Below are 24,022 nucleotides of genomic sequence, written 5' to 3'. Positions count from 1 at the left end.
ATCCATCCATCCATCCATCCATCCGTCCGTCCATCCATCCATCCATCCATCCATCCGTCCGTCCGTCCATCCATCCATCCATCCATCATCAACCCTCTTAATGTCTGCTGTCTATCACTAGCATTTCCTGGAGGACCTGAACGCATCTGTTTTGTTGTTTTTGTAGATCTGCTCTGACATTTGTTCTTGCTTCACTCTTCCATCTTGACGTTTTCCTCTCAGTTTCAGATCAATCATCTGGAATGAGCTCATTTAAAGCAGAGCACAATTTTAAGAAGGGGGAAGGGGGTTAACGGTGACCCCTTCCAAATCTAGGCCACCATACTATTTGAGTAATAATCATTTCATGGGAAGCTTTGATTTGTCCTGTTGTGGAGGAGAACGCTGTTTTTGCTGAAGCAGCACATGGTCTGCTGTTAGAGGAGAGGCTGTCAGGTCTGCTGTCATTCTTTGATTTTGATCAAGCTTGAGGGATTTCTGAGAACATAATGCGGAGGGGGGGGATCAGAACATTTCAACAGCAGCTATAAATGTGTTAACTTTAGTTCTAGAAAACTGAGCTTTTCTAAATGATTGATCTTGCCCCCACTGCAGTCCACAGCCCCCCCCCCCTCAATGTTCTCACAGAGGGAGGAATCTGAGCAGTTTTTTTTCTCTTTTCTCTGCACAGAGGCCATTAACTGTCTAAACCAGGCCATTGACATCTACACTGACATGGTAAGCCCCCCAGCCCCAAATCCCTCCCCAACTGTGATTTCCTGCTCAAAGTTGGACTGAATGCATCTGGCCTGATTTCAGGGTCGCTTCACTATCGCAGCCAAACATCACATCACCATCGCAGAGATCTACGAGTCTGAGCTGGTGGACATTGAGAAGGTAAACCCGGCCCGCTGTCATTCAGAAGCTCTGGAACATGTTCTGGTTCCACTCTTACGTGTGTTTGTCATGTCAGGCTATCGCTCACTACGAGCAGGCAGCAGATTACTACAAAGGAGAAGAATCCAACAGGTTTGTTTAAAATTATTTGTTCCTTCAATTTTGAAAAGAGGAAATGATTAGTTAAATGTTGATATTTCTTTTGTCAGACTTCTAACATGAGGTCTTCTTGTGTCCATGACACCTTTAATGTTGTTGAAGCCCGTCAGAAACAGGAAGTTGCTTGTGACTCCTAGCTTCAGCAGCTTCAGCAGCTTCAGCAGATCCCCCCCCCTGTTCCTAAAAAATGTCAATTGCATAAATTATTTTTCACCAGACCAGAAGTATCTGGGAGTTTTGGTGAGTTTTTGTACATTTTCAAAGGGTCAAGTTTGAGTTCAAATTGGAAGAATGATGATAATAATAATCCTTCCAAAAACAACATGTTTTTTTAAAGTCACAGGGTGTGTGTGGTTTTGTGTGTGTTCTCATTTTGTGTGTAGTGGGTATTTTCCGCTCTGCTTCCAAGGCTTTTGTACTTTTTAAATTGATTTTCCCACAATGTGATAACAAGAGGGTGTGTGTGCTTGGGCCATAATTAGTCCATCCATTATTCAGATTTCCATTGAACATGAATTCTAAACCTGATGAATCATGTTATTTAGTCTTCTAGAAGGTCACTTCGTACAACACGTGTTGTTCACGTGCTGCTTGTGTTTCAGCTCAGCCAACAAATGTCTTCTGAAGGTGGGACACTACAGCGCTCAGCTGGAGCAGTACCAGAAAGCCATTGAGATCTATGAACAGGTACCAGCTAATCCACTCCAACAGTCTCTACGCTGAAATAAGTTTTTAGAGGATGCTGTTGTGAATATGTTTTCTTGATTATTTTAGACATAAAAAAAAAACAAACATCTCAGATCAACCAGGGGATCCATGCAGTCTGTCTGTTAAAGCATTGGAAGAACCACACACACATTCCTGCAGCTTTAAGACTCTTGAAACATCACACAGGTCCATGATCTACACGTGGAGAAAACTCTTAACTTAGAAGAACCTTCACAGGACAACGCAGCCTAAACCAGTCCACAAACACAAAGAGGACTCATCCAGGAGGTCAGGAAAGAAGCAGAAGCAGATGAAAAGAAAGTCAGACCTCAGTGGACTAAGTTCAGGTCAGAATTCATCGACCCACTGTCAGAAAAAGACTCGGACAAACTGATGGGAGAAAAAACAAGAACCCAGAGAGATATCTGGATTATCCACAAAAACATCTGGAAAAATGTTCTGATGGGACAGTAACAAAGCTTTCTGGAAGGAGTGCTGCCTCAAACATCTGAACTTAGATGAACAGTGCTGGAGTCAGGTGTGAGTGTGACAGTCTGGGGTTCATGAGACCTTTAGTTTCTGCTGGCCAAAAAAGATGTAAACACAGTTGCAGGTCCGCCTCTGAATGGATCAGAATCTGAGTTCAGGAATTGAAGGACCTAAGATGTTCATGCTGGAAAAGCTGGAAATTTGTACTACTTAAAAATCCATTTCCTGGTGGTTTGTGCAGCTAAAACTGTCAGTGTTTTATTAAATCGATGTATGGGTGTGAAGAAACTTGAAAGGTAGAAGGTGAAGGTCTGAGTGACATATATTTGGATTTACAGCGATGAGAGGACGACACCTCTGCTGTCTGTTTCAGGTTGCAATGAGCACCATGGACAACCCTCTGCTGAAGTACAACGCTAAAGAGTACTTCTTCAAGGCCTCACTGTGTCATTTCATCGTGGACGAGCTCAACGCCAAGGTGACAAGTCAGCAGCACCATCCCAGTGCACCTTTCAGAGAGCCAGACATTAGCTGTGTTCACATTAACTCGGAAGTTTTGCAAATGGGTTTTTGATAATAAAATCTCCTAATAGAAACACCACACATCTTAAAAAATGTGGCATCACCCAAATGCTCAATTTTAGTGAATCAAATTTAAAAAATACTTGTTCTCATCCATCGCCGTGTTTTTAATGATTTATCGCGTGAGTTGCTTTGTGTTTTATCGCATAATTAAGACTTAATGGAAACTGTGTCATAGTGAAACTGTTTTTTTTCTAAATTCCTCAAGTTTTTGATAAAGTTTTGCTCATATGTGTAATGGAAACGCAGCTGTTCACTCTGGTCGCTCCTGGGGGTCAAACTGTTTGTTTGGGGACAGCTGGGTGTAGAATTGGTAGTTCTTAACTGAAAGCATGGAAATGTATCGACGTCCTCAGAGCAAGAGAGACTGAAGATAGCAGGCATCTACCTGTGTGTCTGAGCAGTCACATGACCCGGGGGGTCTCACCTGTATTCTCTGAAAGCATCAGCTTTGCTGTGTTTTCCAGCTGGCCATTGAGAAGTACGAGGAGATGTTCCCTGCCTTCTCAGACTCCAGAGAGCTCAAACTGCTGAAGGTAACTGTGGATGTCTCTGGAAATGGTGTTTCTCCGTGTTTTATCTGCATGAATAGAGTGAAATGTACTTTGCTGCTGCACAAACGCAGCTCACACTGATGCGTTTTGTTGAAAAGTCACGTTTGAGTTCTATCGCAACAGAAACTGCTGGAAGCTCACGAAGAGCAGAACAGCGAGGCGTTCACGGAGGCCGTCAAGGAGTTTGACTCCGTGTCTCGTCTGGACCAGTGGCTGACCACCATGCTGCTGCGCATCAAGAAGACTATCCAGGGAGACGCCGGCGACCTGAAGTAGAAGAAGGTGGAACAGGGGAGAGAAGGAAGGGGGAGGATGGGCTTTGAATGTGTCTTCGGGTGGAACAAAGGAAGTGGGGGTGCCTGAGGGAGTTTACAGTTGTACATATCAGTCTGCATGTGACCCCCCCATAAGCAAAGCATCACCTCACAGTTAGACGTGTCCCCGTCCAGCAGCGATCCTCGGAGAGGAGGCGGTGTGTGAGAGCACGAGTGAGTGTGTGTGAGTCCACAGAAAGGCTTCTTCTGTCTGATGAGGGAAGCTGCACCTCCTGGAGATACAGAGATACGTGTTAGGCTACAGAGAAGACAAAATCAAGATATTTATTGTCAATTAGGAGAATATTTGTTGTTTATCATGGTGCTCTGTGTTACGATTCATCTTAAGATTTAAGGTATTAGCCTCTTCTTTGCTTCCTCCACTCATCGTTGTCTTCCTCCGTCTTGTCCTGTTCTTGCCCCCACGCTCCATCAGTCAGTGAAGGCGCCCGTTTTGATTGGATGATTCTTTGTGAACCTGGTTATGGTCAAGCGGCGCTGGTGCCTGGTTTGTGCATGTCTGATGTCATGTTGATAAGTGTCACTGTGTTGTGAAGAACATATGAGCAGCCTGGTGTCATTTCTGTGAATTTAATCAAGATGTTCCTCAGATATCCAGTTGAAATAAAAAGATCATCACTCCTAAAACCTGCCTGTTTATTCTCAGATCAAAACTAGTTAAATCCATCCGATCCCTCTATACATACAAGCTATTGATCTGTTCACTGATTTACTCAAGTACCAGTTTGGTCAGCAGAGAAAAAACACGTATTTTAGTATATTAAAGTCACCAGCTAATACTCAGTCTGACAATGTACTTAAAAATAATCAAACTTAGAACAACATTAAAAAGATTTTGTCTCGCAGTATTTGGAGTAAAATGTGGAATGATTTCCATTCAGAACTAAAAATCATTTCCAAACATTTGTCACTTTAAAAAATAAATACAAAGAAACAATTTTCAATTTTTACACCAAAACCCAATAGATTTTGTTTATGTGGTCAACGGTTGTTGATGTCTGAGCCCCATGATGATTGTAAAGAATGCCTGAACGATGACCTACAGCTTCTGCCTATCTCCTTTTCAAATATCTTTTTCTTTCCCTCTCACCCTCTGCGGGTGGTTTCTGCACACATGTTTCAGGATATTATTCCAGCTACTTGGTTGTGGCGCTCCATGTACACTTTCCCAGCCAGCATGTTCCACCCTCCAGTTATGTGCTGGATTGTTTCCTCTTTACACAGACTACACCTTGGGTCTGGTCTGGTAGATCTGAGCCTCTATCGCTTTGTATATAGTTTGTGGACTTATCACTATTGCAAATTCCATATTCCATTTATAATATAAGGATCCATAAAGGAATACAGTGATTACGTGAAAAAATGCAGTGATGACGAGAGGGTCTTATGAGGGACATAGGTACAGCATTTGTCATGTCTGAATCTCATATCACTGTTTAAAGGAAACGGTTCAGTTTATGCAGTGGAAATTATAGCAACATTGTCGTCTCTACAATGGATCGAGGAGGTCAGACCACCTAAAAACTCAGATTCCAGTGCATCATGAAAGAGTACAAAAAGTAGTTTATTCGACAGCAGAGCAGAATTGGAAATAATATTAACGATAAATGTGATCTTTGTAAAGAAGATGAATAGAGCACTGATGAAATGTTCTCTGTTCAGAGACAATGGTTGAAAGAACGTCTTGAAAGGAAATTAATAAAATGTGAGGTTAATTGTTTTAATCAACACCAGCAATTATCCGTTTTTGATTTCTTTCTTGAAGAAGACGAAAATTAATACTAGCGTGTTAAGGGTATCAATAAGTAACATTCTGACTCGCACTCCGTACCAGTAGGTGGCGGTAATGCATCTCAACGCTGTGTCCCATCCGCCATCTGTCATAAAACAACACAAAAGACTACGATACCCACAATACCTTTCGGTGACTGTAAGAAAATTGTTTCCGGTGTACCCGTGCATGTCGCGTCTCCTTCGCAGTCCTTTTTGTGTTGCTGGTTTTTAAGGGAGAACTGGAACCTCTGCTCGGCTAGATAGCTGGAGGGGGAAATATTTAATTTTGTTGACGAAGAGTTCACAAAAAATCCACCAAGATGCCTCGAATTATGATAAAAGGAGGAGTTTGGCGAAACACGGAGGTAAGTGTTTACATGGCTAACCTGTTAGCATGCTGCTAATCCGCCACTGAAACCCAACGGTGAGAGGTTAGCATAAAGCTAAAGGCCGGATTCCCCGCTGCACGTTAGCATTTTCACTTGTTCATGAATTTAACTTTTAATATTCACTTTTTGAGTTGAAGTTACTTACAGTCGGGATGGTAAAAGTACGAATTCTGCAGCCGTCCTCTTAAATGTTAAACGTCCGCTTCATGATGGAGGCTGAAGAACTGCAGAGGAACTTTAAAGAGATTTTTGTCTTATCAAAATAATAACAGCGGTTGAAAGGCGAATGATAATCTGATCATGTTAAGCGTTACACAATGACCTGCAGGGAATGATAACGTTCTTGTTATAACAATAATTCCAGGGATTTCAATTTTGTTCGGCCCATCATACATGTAGTTATCCAGAACCATAAAAACAAAGGTACACCACAACTGCAGTGACTGAGACCCAGCAGCCGTCTGTTTTCTGGTGAATTCTTTGTTTATTGTTTGTTTCTCGGCTCTTTTCTTATTTGTTCAGGATGAGATTCTCAAGGCGGCGGTAATGAAATATGGAAAAAACCAGTGGTCCCGTATCGCCTCCCTGCTGCACCGCAAGTCTGCCAAACAGTGCAAAGCCAGATGGTGCGTTTGATGCCAAAATGCATCATCAGATCTCACAATGGCGGGCAGGGATTCTCTTTGACCTTGCGTGTCTGCAGGTACGAGTGGTTGGACCCCAGCATTAAGAAAACTGAGTGGTCCAGAGAGGAGGAGGAGAAGCTGCTTCATTTGGCCAAGCTGATGCCAACGCAGTGGAGGACCATCGCTCCCATCATAGGACGCACTGCGGCTCAGTGTCTGGAGCACTACGAGTACCTGCTGTAAGTCTGACTGTTTACTCCAGTCCCCCTCGGCAGGTGTTGGTGTGTGAGTGGGGGTGTGTGAGTGGGCCTGTCCAGGGCAGAGGAGCTTCATTGAGCCTTTCTGCACGTCTGTTTAGAGACAAAGCTGCACAGAGAGACAATGAGGAAGAGGTGGGAGATGATCCGAGGAAGTTAAAACCGGGAGAGATCGATCCAAATCCTGAGACCAAACCTGCCAGACCCGATCCTGTGGACATGGATGAAGGTGCAGAATCTCTCCCAGCAGTTACAGTGAAAACTGCCCTCCCTTTCTGAGTGAAACTTTGGAAGTCTGCCTCTAAAGAACAACTCTGTATCTGTGTTTGCAGACGAGCTGGAGATGCTGTCTGAGGCCAGGGCTCGCCTGGCCAACACACAGGGCAAGAAGGCCAAGAGGAAGGCCAGAGAGAAACAGCTGGAGGAGGCCAGGTCACCCTTCATATGAGGATTTTACAGACTAAAAGAAAGAGATTTTCTGATCAATATGACTTTGTTATCCTGCAGGCGTTTGGCTGCCCTGCAGAAGCGCAGGGAGCTGAGAGCAGCAGGAATTGGTGTTCAAAAGAAGAGGAAGAAGAAGAGAGGGGTGGACTACAACGCTGAGATCCCGTTTGAAAAGAAACCTGCTCCGGTACTTTTAGATGAGCTCCAGCACACACCAACAACCCAAGAACTCGGCAGCAACTTGAACCCGTGTGCTTGTTGTGTTTGAAGGGTTTCTATGACACCAGCATGGAGAATTACGAAGCGCTGGAACCCAACTTCAAACGGCTCCGACAGCAGCACCTGGACGGAGAACTACGCAAGTCAGTGCCACCTGGACGGTCTGATGGTCTACAGGCATGTGCCAAAAACTGAGCCTGAAGCTGTGTTTCTGATGCAGTGAGCGTGAAGAGAGGGACCGGAAGAAAGATAAGCAGAAGATAAAGAAGAAGAAGGAGAGCGACCTGCCCTCTGCCATCCTTCAGACTAGCGGCGTCGCAGAGTTCACCAAGAAACGCTCAAAGCTCGTGCTGCCTGCACCTCAGGTACCACATACTCGCACACGCTCACACACACGCACACGAAAACACACACCCTGACTGGACTCCTCTCTTGTAGATCAGCGATGCTGAGCTGGAGGAAGTGGTCAAACTGGGGGTGGCCAGTGAAGTGGCACGCCAGGCTGCTGAGGAGAGTGAAGGTGGAAACTCCGCCTCCTCCACCCTTTTGTCGGAGTACAACATCACAAACAACATGGCTGCAGGACTGCGGACCCCTCGCACCCCCGCAGCCCAGGACAGGATAATGCAGGTATGTGATGTTTGCCCTAAGGCTTGTTGTGTCATGATGCTCATTCATGTCTGATTTGAAAGAGGGGGGGTTGTTGAAGATCTTAGATGTGGGAATCTTGAGGAACGTCATGATTTGATTTATGAAACAATCATCAATGCATGTTGAATGTTTCTCATTGTCTGTGTAGAGCAGCAGTCGGCAGCCTTTAACAGTTAAAGATCCGTCTGGATTTGTTTTCTACTGATCAAAACCTAGAAGGAGCCGCAGTCTTATTTTATACTGCTGTATATTCATTACAGCTTATTTTTTAATAATAAATATGAATTATGCTTCTTTTGTGGCATGGATATAAAAAGAAACTAGCATTTTCTCAACATGTGAAATTATTTTTTACATTTGACAGAAGCTCGTATGATTTCCTTTCAAAATAAAAGTGCCAGACCAATGGTGCTCTGGACAGCATAAGATAAAATGTGCTTTAAACTAATAAAAGATCAGACTTTTTACCAAAGTTTTACTTACTATTTGAAATTAGTGTATTTTGGAGGAAACAGATCAAACAAGACCTCTCCAAGTCATCAGGGATGTAAAAACATTTAGGTTTTTTAGATTTAAGGAGCACCTCAGACATACATTTATAAACTTAACTAATCTAAATGAAATAAATGATAATTTATTAACCCTTTTTTAAAAAAAATTCTATGATGTTATTTTTCTTTAGCCAGAGAGTCACTATGGAGAGGTGAATGAGCCACAAGTGGCTCCAGAGCTGCAGGTTGAAGACCCCTGACCTAGACTCTTGGAGCAAAGAAAAACATTTTATATTTCTCTTTACCACAAGACACCAGACCGATATTTCTTACTGTTCTCCACCAAAGTGTATTTTTGAGTAAAGGCGAGATCAGTGAACGTGTTTAACTTTTATTGAGAACATAACAATTCTTACATGTAAAACCTTCCGTTTGGATAATCAAAAATCTTTCACTCTTTTCAAAAGTGAAAAATGTTCCCGGACTCAACAACCTTAAATAGGATAATGTTACATTTTATCATCAGACCAGCTTTAACGAAACGCTCTTGAACTCATGACAGGCTAATGGTGTCTAGCTAGCCGCACATTGTGATTTCTTAAAGGAGTTGTGTTCTCTACATATTTAATTTAGGTGTGACATAACGTAAACACCGCATGAATTTGATCTAATTGACCCTCGACACAATGAAATGCTTCCAAACAGTCGCTGTAAGTGAAGTTGGGGCTCGTCGGATGATGAGATCTGGAAGGTCATCCATGTTTTTTGGCTCTTCCAAAGTGAAAAACGCGTCGTGTTTAGTTCTGTTTAGTACTTTTACTTTAGATCATCTACATTTTTCAATTGTTGATTATTTAAAATTTATATAACGATTCCGAATCATTTATGGATCATAATCGATTCATCTAAAAATTGACTAGTAGCTTTGATCACATGTTTTTGAAAGGTCTTGTGAAGAAGTCCTGCTTCCATCATCCGCGGTCTGCAGTAAAGTGAGCGAGCTCTGTTGGCTCGTCAGGACTGGTGGGAATGCAGGAACTGCTTTATCGATGTCAGCACATATGAAGGATTGACAATAAAGTTGACTTTGACTTTGCAGGAAGCCCAGAACCTGATGGCTCTCACCAACATCGACACCCCTCTGAAGGGGGGGCTCAACACGCCTCTGCACGAAAGCGACTTCAGTGGAGTGACGCCTCAGCGGCAGCAGATCCAGACACCCAACACTGTCCTCAGCACGCCGTTCAGGTAACACCGGCTAACTGAACTCCCTTCACAATTCAGAATCGGGGAGATTTAATTTGGGGGTGTGGCCCCAAACACACTCGCTGTCTTATATAACATGTCACCAAACAAAAATATATTTTAACAAAAATTTTCTTCTTTCTACGGAAGTTTCCACCAAAATGTGTCATTCAGTCATTTGAACTTCTGTATCGGCAGTTTTTCCTTTCAAACTGGTGTTTGATGCCTAAAGAAATGTTTCTTTGCTTTTCTGATCTTTTCCATGTTTCAGTGTTTTGGGCTCTTGTTCTCTCAGAGAAGACCTCTCTAACCACATCTGAATCCTCCCCCATGATAGAACCCCCGGACCGGGTCAGACCTCGGATGGCATGACCCCCCAAGCCGGCGGGGGAGTGACCCCACGTGGGCTGGCTACGCCAGGACTGACTCCGGGGCGCACGCCGCTGAGAGATAAGCTGAACATCAACACGGATGAGCAAGCGGCGGATCCGACGTTTGCCAAACATGCGGTAACAAACCTGGAGCCACATTCTGGACAACAACTGCAAATTCAGACCAAAATAACTTTTCCTCATCAACTTTTGTGTTCCAGCAAAAGGAAAGCTTGCAGCAGCTCAGGCAGGGTCTGATGTCACTTCCTGCTCCGAAAAACGATTTTGAGATTGTTCTCCCGGAAAACGCAGAGAAAGAGCTTGAAGAAATGGAGGCAGAGACTGGATTTGTGGAAGACTCGGCAGACATTGAAGCACGCAAGCAGGTGTGTGTCCACTGACCGGCGCGTGTGCGAGGACTCTGACAGAGACTCATACTCTGTGTGATCTGCTGTCAGGCTCAGCGAGAGGCACAAAGGGAGAAGGAGCTGAAGCTGCGGCACACCCCCGTCCAGAGGAGCCTCCCGAGGCCGTCAGAGGTACGCCGGAGAAACGCCGCAGTGCGCGCTGCTCTCTGACATGCATGGATCACTGAGGATCTTTTTCTGTGGCTGCAGGTCAACGAGTCAGTCCTCCGGCCCGCCTCCATGGAGCCGCTGTCTGACCTACAGATAGCTGAGGAGCTGGTCAAACAGGAAATGATCACCATGCTGCATTACGACTGCCTCCATCACCCCTCAACTAACGCAACCAACCCTCTGCAGCGCGCCAAAGGCAAAGGCCCCGCCTCCACATCAAACAACGCTTCACACATCGCTTACCTGGAAACGCACGCCTACAAACCTGTCAGCACCGAGGACATGGAGCAGGTGACGAGCATCAGAAGCTGAGGAAAGCATGGCCGTTACCGTGGTTACATGTCTGTGATGTGTTCAGGCAAAGGCCATCCTGGCAGCAGAAATGGAGGTGGTGAAGGCTGGAATGGGTCACGGCGACCTCAGCTTGGAGGCCTACACCCAGGTGTGGGAGGAATGCTACGGACAGGTGAGCCCACCCCCACCACAGTGTCACTTCCTGCTGTTTACCTACATGACTGAACTGATGGAGCCTCCCCTGCACAGGTGTTGTACCTGCCAGCTCAGAACAGGTACACTCGAGCCAACCTGGCCTCCAAGAAGGATCGAATTGAAAGTCTGGAGAAGAAGCTGGAGGTGAGTCTCCACACGCACGTGCACACACACACACACACATGCACGTTCACACACAGTTCCCTCATGTTTGTGTCTGTCCAGATGAACCGCGGTCACATGACGGCGGACGCTCGCAGAGCAGCTAAACTGGAGAAGAAACTGAAAATCCTGCTGGGAGGGTTTCAGTCCAGAGCACTCGGGCTCCTCAAGCAGCACAATGAATTATGGGAACAGGTGAGGGAACAGGCTGCTCTGGACGGGTGTTTTTTTACATTCACAGCAGTGCTCCTCAACCTTTTCTGGACCGCTGTAATGTTGGACAGTATTTGAGGTTGGCTGATATATATTTTTTTTTTCTTGAAGTTTTGAGGGTAAAGTCTATCTTCATTCCTAAAACTGGTATTTTCCAAAAATAATAGTAAAAGTGAATCCAACTTTATTAGCAGCATCATTGTAACATTAGACAGCCGGCTGCTGAACATTCTGCAGTATTTTTCTGGTCTGTGGGGACAAATGTTTCAATAAATCCATATTTGGAGTGAAGACTCCTGGATTTGGTTAATAACCTCGTGCTCTCTATGGGGTCCAGATGACTCGAGCCTTAATTGATTTGTGATCCCTCCCATGACAAATGTGGATAAAGGTGGACAGGATTTCATGTCTGCCACAGACACCAGTGAAAATAAAAAATCTGTGAAAAAAAAGTTCAGTGCTCTGTCTGACCCCACTTTTAATGTAAACATGTCAAGGCTAGCACAAGGGTTACGAAAGTAGTGAATGTTTTTTTAATGTGACTGAGAGATTTGACGTGCACCAAGAATGAGTCGGATGTGGTTGAGAGAATCGAGAAGACTTCTAGAATAAAACTCCCTTCAGAATCAGATTATAAACAAAATGAAAACATTCCTCTGGGATTGGGGACCAGTGCTGCAAATGATCAGAGGCTGAGTCATAACATGCGCATGTTGTGCTCCTAATGTCCACTAGGTGGAGCAGGCAGCAACTGAGCTGCAGACCTTTGCTCAGCTGAAGAAGCAGGAGGACACAGCCATTCCCAGGAGACAAGCGGTAACGTTATTAATCCTCTGAACATCTACTGCACCAAGCTTTCATCATTTATTTTAACTCCCCAAATGTATGAACAATGAGAGATTTCAGACCCTCAGCTGTTCAGAAGAGCTCACTTGTGAAGCTTTGTTTTTAAGAAGTGAGGAGTGTTTTGTTTCTGAGCTGCAGGAGTAAAAGGCGACCACAGACCTGAGGATCTGTTTGTGTTTCAGGCTCTGCTGGAGGATGTGGAGCGGCAGATGGAGAGGGAGAAAGAGCTGCAGCAGAGGTACGGAGAGCTGCTGATGGAGAGGGAGGCTCTGATCAACAGCTCCCAGAAGTTCTGATCATGTCATCACCCCCCCACAACCACAGTGTCAATGTGATCCTTGTGAAGAGCAGCCTCTTGTCTGTTTGGTCTCAGTCTGAGGTCTGAGCATGTTTAATGATTCACCTTCCTGTATTAGTGACCAATAAAGTTTCTTTTCAAACAAATCTGCAGACAGAAAGTTTTTATTGAACAAAAATAAAAATCCAGAAGGTGCAGGGCTGAAGTCAGCAGGCGAGGAACGCCATCCCATTCCTCTTGTAGGCGCTCTGGAAAAGAACAGCTGTTCAGTCGTCAGGTATTTCTCAGCTCACTGCTGTGCAAACGTACTGTGTGTCTGTAGTTGTATCTTCTGATGGCCTCTCGGATGTGACAGGGCTGTATGGCGCCACTGGGGGGCTCCACGGAAGCGGGGGCACTCTGAATCAGAACGTCAAGTCAGGCATATTCAAACAATTACCCCTCCTGAAGACCAAGGCGTGCCTCAGCTTGGGTGGAGTTGAACGCGTCCTGGAAGTGATTCTTCTGTCACAACAAACATCTTTTTCTACGTGCTTTACAAGTTTCCATGTGCAATAATGCCGCCTATCAGCTTCAGGAGTGAGACGCTTAAAGTAAAGCTCGACATCTACATTTTTATAATGTACACCCATGCTTTAGGATTTTTTTTTTCAAGAAAATCATCTCTTTTATAATATATGTCTGAACAAAACAGCTCTTAGAACTTGACAAAGCTAAGGCACTTCATATTTTTGAATTGCCAACCGTTACTATGATGAAGGATCACATACAGTGGGCGGAGCGCCACTCGTTGGACCCCGCCCACATTGAGGCCCGCCTCAGACTGCAGCCAGGAGCGTCTTCATTCAACAACACAAGAATCACCTTTTTGCGTTTCCTTTGTCTCGCTCGGGCGTCTATGCTGCCGTTGCCCTGTAGGAGGGGCTTTGAGGAGTGCAAAGATCCTGGGGTGGAGGGGGGTGTGGCCTCAGGGGAGTCAGGATCCTTCTTCACCTGTAAAGATTAAAGAATGCGTGCTGAAATTAGGCATCTTGATAAGTGTGTACCTCAGTGGACCAACCTGTGTGTAATGTTTGTGCGTATGTTTACCTCAGTGTGAGTGCTGTAGTGGATGTAGCTGGCAGAGATCACATGACTCACAGGATTAGTCTTGGCTGTCATTTCTTGCTTCACCAAAAGAGATAAATCCACAATCTGAGGAGAGACAGACAACAAAGGAACGCCGCGTCTAAAGTAACAAAGTAACAAACAGCTGGAATTTACTGAAGACGGGACACAACTGGATGAAACTTTAGATTCTGCATCTTCAAGTTTTTTTGCTGAGCATCACTGGATAAGGGGATAAATTGAGTTTGTTTTAGTCTGGGGGCGGAGCTTGCAGCACAGACTCTTCCTAGAGGGAGCTGTTGGCACCGATCTTATGTCAGCACGTTTCCACCCGCTTGTTTTTGTGGGTATGGGAGGGGCTGCTGCAGACAGTGCAGGTTTTTAGAGGATTACTCAGAAATGCATGAACGGATCAAAATGCAGCTTTGGGGTACTTTATAGACAGGAATGAACAGTAAAATGCACTTAAAACCTCAAAAAGTTGAATTTTCATGGTAGGGCCCCTTTAAGTTTTTAAGGGTGTTGTGAAAATTTGGCTAATATTTCAGCCACATGCTAGCTGTGTTGACCAATTTAGACTTTTTTCAGTTTTTTAGGATATTTTGGAGTTTAGCTATTTTTATGCTACCTGCTAGCTGTTTAGGCTAACCTGAGTCTGTTTTTCAGTTTTTTTAGGCTAATTTGACATTTATCTTATATTTCAGCTGGCTATCAGCTTCAGCATTTTCAGTTATCAACTTCAATGTTTTCAGCTATCAGTTTCAGCATCTTTAGAAGCCAAATTCAGCTTACAGCATTCACACTAGCATTATTGCAGGTAATGTTATACATCTATTTTATAATTGTGTTAAAAAGTTACAGTTTTAAAGTTTTAAACATTTTATTTTAGAGTGTTTAATAAATGCTTATCCTGTTCGACCTAAGGCATGTTTTGGATTTTGGCCCCTTGTGGGACTGAGTTTGACACCCGTGACCAAGAGAAAGACATGTTCATCTGTGGATAAACAGTGAGGTACATTGGTTCCATTTAGTCTCAAAGCAGCGTAAAGCTGGAGGTGGAAGTAACTCACACGACTGCAGATCTGCTCCCTCTCTTCACTAGAGCTTTAACGATTCATTTCAACAATGGTTCGATTCATGACATAACTTGTGGTTCCTGATAGTCGATGTTGGATCTTTCTAAACAATCCGATTAATCGACCCAAAATGGATCAGGACATCTTAAACCTCCATCAGTGTGACTCAGAGATAAATGCCTGCTACTGAACAGTACAGGTAAATTTCTCCAGATTCTTGTATTTTTTCAAGATAATAATAATAATGTTGTTGTTTTCCACATCAGAATAATCACTATTATAATATTCTACCACACTGTATGGTCACATGACTGTAAATTCAAAGTGTTTCCACACATTGGAATGATGGTTTATCAGTTTCTGCTGCATCACTCGTGTGTTTTCTGCTTTGACATTATCGCCTTATGGTTAAAAATATATTTTCTAATATTGGTTATCGATTTATCTCATCCTGAAACAGTTTTCTAACAACTTGCCTCTGACAGATGGATCTGGTTGGATCGTAGGAATAGACTTTGATTACTTGATTAATCCTCTACTGTTTAGTCGTCACTGATCAACTCAAATGAATGGATGGCTCAGAGAGCTAACTTCTTTTACTACCACTTCTGCTTACACTCATTAAAGTGTGAGTGTGATGGTGTGTTACCTGTGCGACAGTCTCATAAGCCAGGTATGAGAGCACCTCCATGGCGATGCTGTTGGGCTTCAGCTCCAGGCTGCTGCAGTCCAGCCAGTCCCGAAACTTTGAAGCTTTCTTAGCTGAGGCCATTCCAACAAAGAAGCAGGTCAATGATCTTTCTCCTCCTCATTCATCGTCTTTATTCATGAGTCTTACCAAAGCTGAGCTGACGGCTCTCACAGAAATCTGTGTACTGAGCCGGGTCCATGTTCCGAGTCTGACGCTCCAGACGCTGAAGATACAACACCACAATCGTCTCTACTAAGCCTACAAACCATGCCAGAAACCTGCACTTTGTGGCCCCTGACCTCCATCCTCTCCTGTTTGACCGGGTCTGCTTCTTGCCGCTCAGCTAAAGACAGCAGCTCTCCGGTTTGATCCATCCATGCCAGGAAGTCCTGAGCCAAGCGCTGCCTCCTCTGGTTACTGCCGACGGCTGCAGGTCCTGATCTCCAACAAAGCACGCACATCAAACAAGGGATCGTCTCCGAGTGGAGTTTATCAGTAAGGGGCTTCGGCATACCTGCATCTTGCTGCACATCTTCTTCTTCTAAACTTTTCAGCAGCTTGGACTTGTAATCTCGAAACTGAAGATATTTCAGCAATCGGGCCATTTTCCTCTGAACAAGAAAAACCATAACATGAGGAAGAGGAGGGTGTGGGAGCTCATGAAGTGCAGGCTCTGTACCTTGTCTCTCCTCATGAGAAACAGGATGTCTTCAGCTGAAATGACCCTGGACCCCCGCAGAGTCGCCCCCTCACACGCCTGATGAAGCTGACAGATCCACACAGACATCAAAGGACATTTTTAAGGTCAAGGAAATGAAAACTCTGGAATCAGTCAGCAAATAAAACATGGAAGAACCATGAGATTTGCATATGAAAAAAGAAGTATTTGCACAGGTTTAAACATGCAAACGACTCTGTGGTTCAGAGGAACGCTCTGGAAAATCTGCCACAACTGTCTGATAGACAGACGGAGTGAGAGCCAGAGGTCAAAACGGTCCCAGGAAGAGCCAGGAAATCATTCCAGAATGCTTCCGTACGGATTGAGAGGAAAACCAGACGATAACAAGAAATTCTGACTCATTCCTGTAAATTTGTGCAAAAGACATAATAAACTTTTTTAACCGACCAAAATACCTCAAAGAGGCGGGAAACACAAAATCATCATGAGAGAGAAAAATCATTTAAAATCATTTAAAACAGTAACGTTGATTTTCTTAAAGTTTCAGTGTTTCAGTGAGTCATGGTGAAAACAAACAAGTTACCATGGTAATGAGCTGCGTGTGCACAATGTCCTCCACCAGAGCAGCCGTGTCATGCAGGGGCCGGCGAGCGTCGCCCAGAGCAAACCTGAAACACAGCAGAGGTCACTTCCTGCTGATAGGTCGTCATCTCATGATCTGAACTTCAGCATCAGCTTATGGACTCACTGACATAACAGAAGTATGCAGCACTGTTTATTTGTAAACAAAGGTTTGGCTGTTGACGAAAACCCAAATGTACAAAGAGAGGAAAAGGATAAAGCAAAGCATCAGCCTGTCCTCTAAATGGTCAGTGTGAAAGTCATGTGAGCCATACAGGGTGCACCGGACCTCTGCTGGAAACCAATGACTGTATAAGAGAACTGGACTGACTGGAACCCCCCATCACTTTCCAAGCAGGAAGTACCTGCTGGTTCCAAGAAGCCAAAATCCTGTAGCAGCTGTTACTCTATTAGTCAGAGCAACCATTCTGGCTCTGATAGTTTTTCTTAACATCTTCTTGATAATCTTCATGTTTTGTCATATTTTTTCCTTTATTGCAAGTTATTTCAATAAAGCATGTGATGCCCGCTGGCCCCACCTCCAAAATGTGATTGACAGATTCTCCTGAGCCCACTTCCAGTAGAAGGGGTGTGTACTTCAAACTAGCTCGCTCCTGACTGGCGACAGTAGTTGCCATAGAAACGATGACTCAGACCAATCACTGTCGACGTCTGTATCGCAGAAAACTGACGGCTGAGAAACATTTTCTCTGGGTGAGGTCACACTCCCTCAGTCTAACTTTCTAATACAGTCAATGGCTGAAACCAGCTAGGATAGGCTCCAGCAACCCCACGACCCTGATCAAGAACAAGCAGGCTTAGAACATGAAAAGATGGTTTGTGTGTGGTTTAAATATGTCCATTGTCTGTGGGTATATTGTGTGTGATTATTGTGTGTATGTATAGTGTTCCCACGCTTATTCCCGGTTTCACGGATTCGTGGATATTTCTTAAGTCATGTGACTCTTCCGGTTCTTTACAAAAACTCAGAAGTCCCTTTGGCTTCCCTATCCTCTCTCAGAAATTTGTACAATATGTATTTTCTAAATGTCCTCCCTGGTTGTTTTCCCTCTCAGATCAAATGTCAGTATTCCTCCTGCAGAATGCTCCACAGCTGCTTCCCCAAAATGATATTAAACCAGTCGTGGATTATTTCTCTCTACAACCCGGTCATAGTTAGATGAAGGTTACAGGAACTTCATTGAATGCTGCTGGTTTGATTATGAATTCAGATTTTCTTCTTCTAATTGATGCTAATGCTAACGCTAGCGTTCCACGACTTGATGAGACGTAGATCTGCAGAAGATCTTTTCTGTCCAGTTAAAGTTGATTACATTTCTGAGTTAACAGAATCACTAAAACAGAGATAAAGTCAGACAATTTCAACGTGTCTGATGATAAAGAAAAACTAATAACTGTTGTTATTTTCTGACGTAGCTCCTCTTTGCTGTTGATCATAACTTTGTCTGATCCTGCAGGATAATGAAGGGAAACAAGGAGAAAAATCATTTGGAACTGTCAAAAAAAACATTTCTTTTAAAAGCATTTCAACTTTTACAATTACACATTAAAATACCACAAAAAACAACAAATACCTCTGATTACAACAACTAAATTTAGCCTTTGGTTCAGTTAAAACACAACATGCAGCGATCTGCATTTTAGCTGCTCCAATTAAATGAGGCCAATATGAATTTCTATCAGTTTTTGTGCTGATCACATTTAAAACATGTGAATAACATCAGAAAAAATAAAACCTGTTAGAATAATATCTGCTCAAATGAAAGGTCTATATTTTCAATAGAACCTCAAATATTGAAGGATTATTCAAATTTCTATTTAGATTTGTGAACGATATAATACAGGAAATGAAAATACAGTTCAGCAGGACATTCATGAATAAATATTGTACATTTTTCTGTTGAAATTGGTAAATTACCTTTTATTATTTATGTAAAATTGTGTTAAACAGCGTTCAGCTGTCAGCTTTGCCGTTGTAAACCCGAACACCAAAAGTAACTACTCACATTTTCGGCCCTGTCGCCATTTTGTCTGATGTCACCGTGAAAAGAGTTTTATTGTTTGAGATTGAAAAAAAAATCCTGCTTTGTACAGTAAAAGAAAAGGTTTGAAGTCTGTTTTAAAAATAAACTACATAAAGCCCCTTTGTGTGATATTTGTGTGTTTTTCACTCTGAGTGTTGGTCATGAACAAACTACTGATGAGAAACTGTCCCTCACGTTCTTCACCAGTCTAATGTTCCTTCTTCCGCTCAGAGACAGCCTCTCCAGCTTGTCCTGGGCCTTCCTCAGGGTCTCCTCTCATTGGACTAGTCTGATAGACCTCCTTGGGCAATTGTCCAGTCAGCTGGCCCTTCTCTATGTGAAGGAGCAGTGGCTCTTCCAGAAGCTTCTCCACAGGCGACCAGGAGAAAAAAGGAAAATGATTTCCATTGAAACGAAGTGGAGAAGAAACCACTTTTCTTTCAAAGTGTTGATTTCACGGTTCACCTCCGTCAGAACAGCAGTTTGCATACACATTCACATTAAAAACTGCAACGAGGTGATGGCCTTTGTAGGTCTTCAAATGAACACAAAGATTGCACATGTAGGCTTGGTTTCTCTGAGGTGGGGGGCCGCTCCGGCTCCGGCCACATTGTGGTCTAAACTGGATTTGCATCCAGACAGACCACTTCCACAGTGGTACTCTGAGCTGAAGCCACATCCTGCAGCTCTTCCTCTCCCACATCTTCTCTGTCATTCAAACACCTGACCGCCGCAGCCCTTCAGCCCCTCAGTCCTCTTCTGGGCTGGGATTGGTTGTCTGCAGCGGTGGGAGCGGCTCTGGTTTGAGGTTGCGGGCGGGACAGGCCCAGGACAGGAGTCAGCTTCAGGCTGGTTTCAGGTTTTGGGGTTTATTCTGGTTTGGTTCTCTCTGACCACCGACATCAACTCTGCAGGTGAGTGCCGAACGTGCACGCTCACTTTCACGAGCAGCTTTGAAAATCTGACTGAACGAGGATTTTAATTTACAGAAGAAGAGCAGACAGGATCTTTGCTTCATGAGCTTTAGATGTGTACCAGTTGTTGTTTTTTTACATTTCAATAAGAGCTGAGAAAGATCAAGAGATGTTTGAGAGGTTTTCAGTCTTACTGTAGAGCTAAACACTGAAAAATAATTCAATGTTAATATTGATTTTATTGAAGGATGTTTAGAGTTCTGGTTTGAAGCATTATTTTGAAGTATGCAATAACTACTAACTACTCCAAAAGCTGTGATCCAGTAAACCTGATCAATGTTTTATTGTCTAAAAATTAGGGGTGGAACAATTTATCTTAACTGTTTTATTAATATCATATTTTGTGGTTGAAGATTCCAATTCATAATTAACAATGGTTCATTTTGAACGGATCCGATTCACTGACTTAAAATGAATGAATGTTGATCAGTTTCTGCTGCATCATGTTTTGACCCCTTTGATGGAGCTCAGTCGATTTTACAATACAGTAAAATAAAGCTAGCATGTCTCAATCCAAATGGTATTTTCCATGATCAATTCGATTATTAATTGATCCTATTTTGCCAGTATTTCATAACGGTGTAAGTTGATTTGATTATAAACTTGCCTCAGACAGTTCGATCTGGTCGGATAGTACGAACAGAAATCAATTTATCGTTTAGGTCAAATGATTGTTACAATCCAACTAAAAATCAGAGGGAAAAGATGCAGTTAAAAATAAAAATAAATGACTTTTATTGTGTTTTCAGTCTTTCAGATTGAAGAACAAAACGTAATTGGATCAATCATGGCTTCTAACAGTCTGTTCAGCAGCAGCTGCTCCATGATGCACTGGGGTAAGACCGTGTGTGTGTGTGTGTGGGGGGGGGGGGTGTTTGTGTGTGTACGTCTCACATCATGCTCTGAAGCTCTGGGATAAAGCTGTTTCTGGACGTTTGACGCTCCTTGGATCCGGAGGCGGTGGCCATCGTTCACACACAGCTGCAAACCAAAGTTCTGTGACAGCACACCGAATGTTTAGAAGCATTCACTGAATCCAGACATTTTATCATTTGAAAACCATTAGAATCAACATTTGTTTTCACTTCTCTTTTCTTCAGGAATGTTTGAACGGTCTTATTTACCTGACGCATATGCATGGATGTAGGAGCTCATGTCTGTTTAATGATCCAAATACTGTAAAAGACCCACTCCAATGAAAAGGATCTTTTTGGTGTTTTTAACATGTTCTTGAAGCATTTTTCTAACAGATTTATAGATTATCACTCCGTTTCTGAGCGTACCAAAGTCTCCTCTCCCCTGTACGCACCCTGGCCCGCTCACGCTTTGGTGTGTGAAACATGATGAGAGTAAAATGCAATTCTGGCTCAAAACACCTGATTGATCCAATATTGCTCGTTTTTATTTTTGCGCAGCTAATCCTAACTGGATATGTTAAAATTGTTAAAATATGAATGTTGTAAGCTTGCAAACATAGCTCTCTGTGATGGGGAGGGGGGCGGTTTACTCTGTGTCAACAGTCCCGCCCACAAACCAGAATTATACTTACTAACTCCAGCACTGGGGAGCATTTCAAAATGCAATTGAAAACATTGAATTCCTCCTATTACTAGGCCCGGGGGCCGGATCTGGCCCCGGGGTAATTCTATCCGGCCCTCCAGATCACTTTATATTATTATTAACAAGATGTCGTATAATTGTGACAAGGATATGTTTTGAGGAAAGCAAAACTTTTGGGATATTTCTACGTTTAATTTTTTGTATAAAATGGCATACAAGAAAAGAATTTTGAAGTTTTTTTTTTTTTACATTTACTTTATTTCTAACTTTTATAGTTTTGACAAAATATATTTTTGATGGAGAGTAAAATATTGAAAGTTACTTAAGGTTTAAATTCATTATTCAAATTTATGTCAAAACGTTACGTTTTTAAAGTTCAAAAGTTTTAACAATTTAGTTTTTTATGTTTTCAATAAATGTATATCCATGCCTACTGTGTTCTGGATTTTGGCCCCGCCCCCTGGGTGATTGAGTTTGACACTACGGCTCTAAGATTATCGTCCAGCGAATAAGGTCAACCGTGGAACAAAAACGATTCTTTGGGACTTCTGGATTATTCCGCTTGTTTACACACACATTAAGACTTGTTTAGTTGATTCTTTTCTGAAGCATCCCGACAGGAGGAGGCTGGGATCGATTCTCCCACAAAGGCACGCGCACAGATGAACCCCTCACAGGTGCGGCCGCAGAACCCTCCCCACCCCGGCAGAACGAAACGCCCCTTTCCTCAAACGCGAGCGGGGCCGGTGAAGTTCGGAGGACCAGAAGAGATTTAAGAACTAATCCTCACCGAAGTTTTGCTGCAGATCCCGTCAACACCCGCCGTTCCGTTTACCAATTCCTGCGCGGATTGATGACGTAGACAACACATGATGTGTGGAACTCTGGGAGATGTAGTCATACACGAGGACAACCGCTTTCAGAGAAAAGACAGAACCAATCACAACATAATTAGTATTTTTGGTTCGGTAATTTTTGTCAAAAGCAATGATTATAATTTTTCTAAAGCTGGTTTATTTGTTTATACTAAGCAATTGCAGTTGCTGCTTAGGTTGGAAATGTTTGTAAACATAATTTATTTCCTTTTACGGTTAGCATAATTTTTTTTTTCCAGGTTTTGGTCCACAGGGTTCCATCTATTTTCTAAACCTTTTCTGTCCCTTTCTGAGTCCTTGTGGTGCTGCAGCCTAACAAATATCTGACTCCACACCCGTCTGTGTTCCACACAGACCGGTACCACATATCTACAGGTCCACCAGCCAGAACTTGAAGTAGAAGGCCTCCTCGCTGTGAGGCAAGAACACTAACCACGGTGCCACTGTGAAGCCCATTATGATGTTTGGTTTTAGTAGCTTAATTTTACATGAAAATAGTCATTAAGTGATATAATAACCACAGAAGCTCAGAAAGGTTGGCCTTACGTTTTTCTTTTTACCGATTTTTTGTTACAGCGAGATGCACTCATTATAACAAGAAACATTTTTTTTTCTCTTGATAACGAAGAAAAAGTTCAGTACTGGCTGCACGTATTTAGAAACTTGCGTGCAAACAAATCTAATAATTTAAATGATCCAATCAAAGACTTGATGTTAATTTTTTTTATCTCCGTAGACTTGTGGTACATGGTAAATAGCTTAGGCCCAAATAGTTTTACAGTCAGTCCCATTCCCACAGACATTCACACTCTTTCTAATCTTGAGGAAAGTCAGTCTGGAAGCTGTCAGGGTGTAATGCACCAAGAGAGGGGGCTACTTGGCAGTGGTCCCCAACCATTGGTTGCCATACGGCTCCAGGCCCCTCTCCTCTTGGCTTTAATTGCACGTCTTGTAGGAACTCTTGATGGGAGGGTGCTTGAACATCACTGCCAGCGAATAGGAAATGTCATCACGAAGCCCACCTGCCAATTTTAACTGCACCTTTTATTACATAAATCCTTCACCCAACATCAACATATACTCCACTTACATACACACATTCAGTAGCATTACACAAGAAAGGTGGGGACAGTGATCTTCTGTCCCCTACCCCATCCCTTGTGGGGGAAAGAAGGCCCTCAGTAGTGCTGGCTCTGTTTATCGGTCATTAGCTTCCCGGGCTCGACGATCCTCTCTTCATGCAGAGAGGGGGATGCCTGAGTTCTCTGGCCAGGCTTGGGGGTGTCTGTCTCCCTGTGGTGCTGGTTCTGGTCCTTGCCTCTGAGTACTGGGTCTCTTCAAAATTCCTAACCCTCTAGTGTAACAGTAACATCTGTTCACCACAAGAGGCCTTCAGCTCTAACCTGCTTGCTCAGCTGCTGCTGGACAGGACAAGTTAAAGAGAGAAAAAAAATTCTTTGTTTGTGTATGCTCATGTTGGAGATTTTGACAGATGTGTTGGTTTATTGTATCTACGAAGGTCAGTGGTTGTCAGACTGGGCATCGTACAGAGTCATAATAATGGTTAATGGTTTGGACTTTGATGAATATTTTATTAAGGTTGAAAATTCTGAGCTTGCATGAGGATTAATTGGAA

At 43.3% G+C, this 24,022-nt stretch overlaps 3 protein-coding genes across 6 annotated transcripts in view; 2 read left to right on the top strand and 1 right to left on the bottom strand.

Moving 5' to 3' along the window:
* The window catches only part of napba (N-ethylmaleimide-sensitive factor attachment protein, beta a), a 7,941-nt gene extending 3,611 nt beyond the window's left edge, over window positions 1-4,330 (top strand). Inside the window, exons 4-10 of the mRNA XM_024261372.2 lie at window positions 671-717; window positions 799-876; window positions 953-1,008; window positions 1,638-1,722; window positions 2,606-2,710; window positions 3,282-3,350; window positions 3,492-4,330. Of these exons, the coding sequence (XP_024117140.1) occupies window positions 671-717; window positions 799-876; window positions 953-1,008; window positions 1,638-1,722; window positions 2,606-2,710; window positions 3,282-3,350; window positions 3,492-3,644 (593 nt within the window). The 3' untranslated portion in view covers window positions 3,645-4,330. The remainder of the gene's footprint in view (window positions 1-670; window positions 718-798; window positions 877-952; window positions 1,009-1,637; window positions 1,723-2,605; window positions 2,711-3,281; window positions 3,351-3,491) is intronic.
* Window positions 4,331-5,619: 1,289 nt separating this feature from the next.
* Window positions 5,620-12,904, top strand: cdc5l (CDC5 cell division cycle 5-like (S. pombe)). The gene is made up of 19 exons (XM_024261358.2): window positions 5,620-5,841; window positions 6,388-6,491; window positions 6,569-6,730; window positions 6,850-6,977; window positions 7,081-7,180; window positions 7,256-7,382; window positions 7,466-7,557; window positions 7,635-7,779; window positions 7,853-8,044; window positions 9,656-9,804; window positions 10,139-10,310; window positions 10,394-10,558; window positions 10,631-10,711; window positions 10,790-11,041; window positions 11,109-11,216; window positions 11,294-11,383; window positions 11,465-11,596; window positions 12,350-12,430; window positions 12,643-12,904. Exons 1-19 carry the CDS (start codon window positions 5,797-5,799, stop codon window positions 12,754-12,756), a joined length of 2,439 nt encoding a protein of 812 aa, XP_024117126.1. The 5' UTR covers window positions 5,620-5,796; the 3' UTR covers window positions 12,757-12,904.
* On the bottom strand, window positions 12,900-22,434 carry supt3h (SPT3 homolog, SAGA and STAGA complex component). Of its 4 annotated transcripts, none has more exons than XM_024261360.2 (12): window positions 22,302-22,434; window positions 20,846-20,932; window positions 16,895-16,979; window positions 16,312-16,398; window positions 16,147-16,243; window positions 15,932-16,068; window positions 15,780-15,855; window positions 15,591-15,703; window positions 13,848-13,952; window positions 13,623-13,751; window positions 13,068-13,157; window positions 12,900-13,006 (listed from the first exon to the last, which is right to left on the bottom strand). In XM_024261360.2, the coding sequence occupies exons 2-12, from the start codon at window positions 20,917-20,919 to the stop codon at window positions 12,965-12,967; spliced, it is 1,035 nt and encodes a 344-aa protein (XP_024117128.1). In that variant the 5' UTR covers window positions 20,920-20,932; window positions 22,302-22,434; the 3' UTR covers window positions 12,900-12,964. The 4 variants fall into 4 exon arrangements, with proteins under 4 accessions (XP_024117128.1, XP_024117127.1, XP_024117129.1 ...); XM_024261359.2 differs by having other exon boundaries at window positions 20,846-20,947; window positions 22,302-22,402; XM_024261361.2 differs by lacking the exon at window positions 22,302-22,434 and adding an exon at window positions 19,173-19,341 and having other exon boundaries at window positions 20,846-20,947.
* Window positions 22,435-24,022: the final 1,588 nt, after the last annotated feature.

Source organism: Oryzias melastigma, linkage group LG15 (genome assembly GCF_002922805.2).
Source record: "Oryzias melastigma strain HK-1 linkage group LG15, ASM292280v2, whole genome shotgun sequence".
Classification (NCBI taxonomy): domain Eukaryota; kingdom Metazoa; phylum Chordata; class Actinopteri; order Beloniformes; family Adrianichthyidae; genus Oryzias; species Oryzias melastigma.
Note: the sequence above shows the minus strand (reverse complement) of the source record. Positions and strands in the feature narration are given on the sequence as shown.

Coding starts and splice junctions, on each gene's coding strand:
- cdc5l (XM_024261358.2), top strand. CDS start 5,797: ATGCCTCGAATTATGATAAAAGGAGGAGTTTGGCGAAACACGGAG. Junction 10,311..10,393: donor CGACGTTTGCCAAACATGCG/GTAACAAACCTG, acceptor TTTGTGTTCCAG/CAAAAGGAAAGCTTGCAGCA. Junction 10,712..10,789: donor GCCTCCCGAGGCCGTCAGAG/GTACGCCGGAGA, acceptor CTGTGGCTGCAG/GTCAACGAGTCAGTCCTCCG.
- supt3h (XM_024261360.2), bottom strand. CDS start 20,919: ATGGCCACCGCCTCCGGATCCAAGGAGCGTCAAACGTCCAGAAACAGC. Junction 16,069..16,146: donor AGATGTGCAGCAAGATGCAG/GTATGCCGAAGC, acceptor GTTGGAGATCAG/GACCTGCAGCCGTCGGCAGT. Junction 15,704..15,779: donor GAGCCGTCAGCTCAGCTTTG/GTAAGACTCATG, acceptor GAATGGCCTCAG/CTAAGAAAGCTTCAAAGTTT.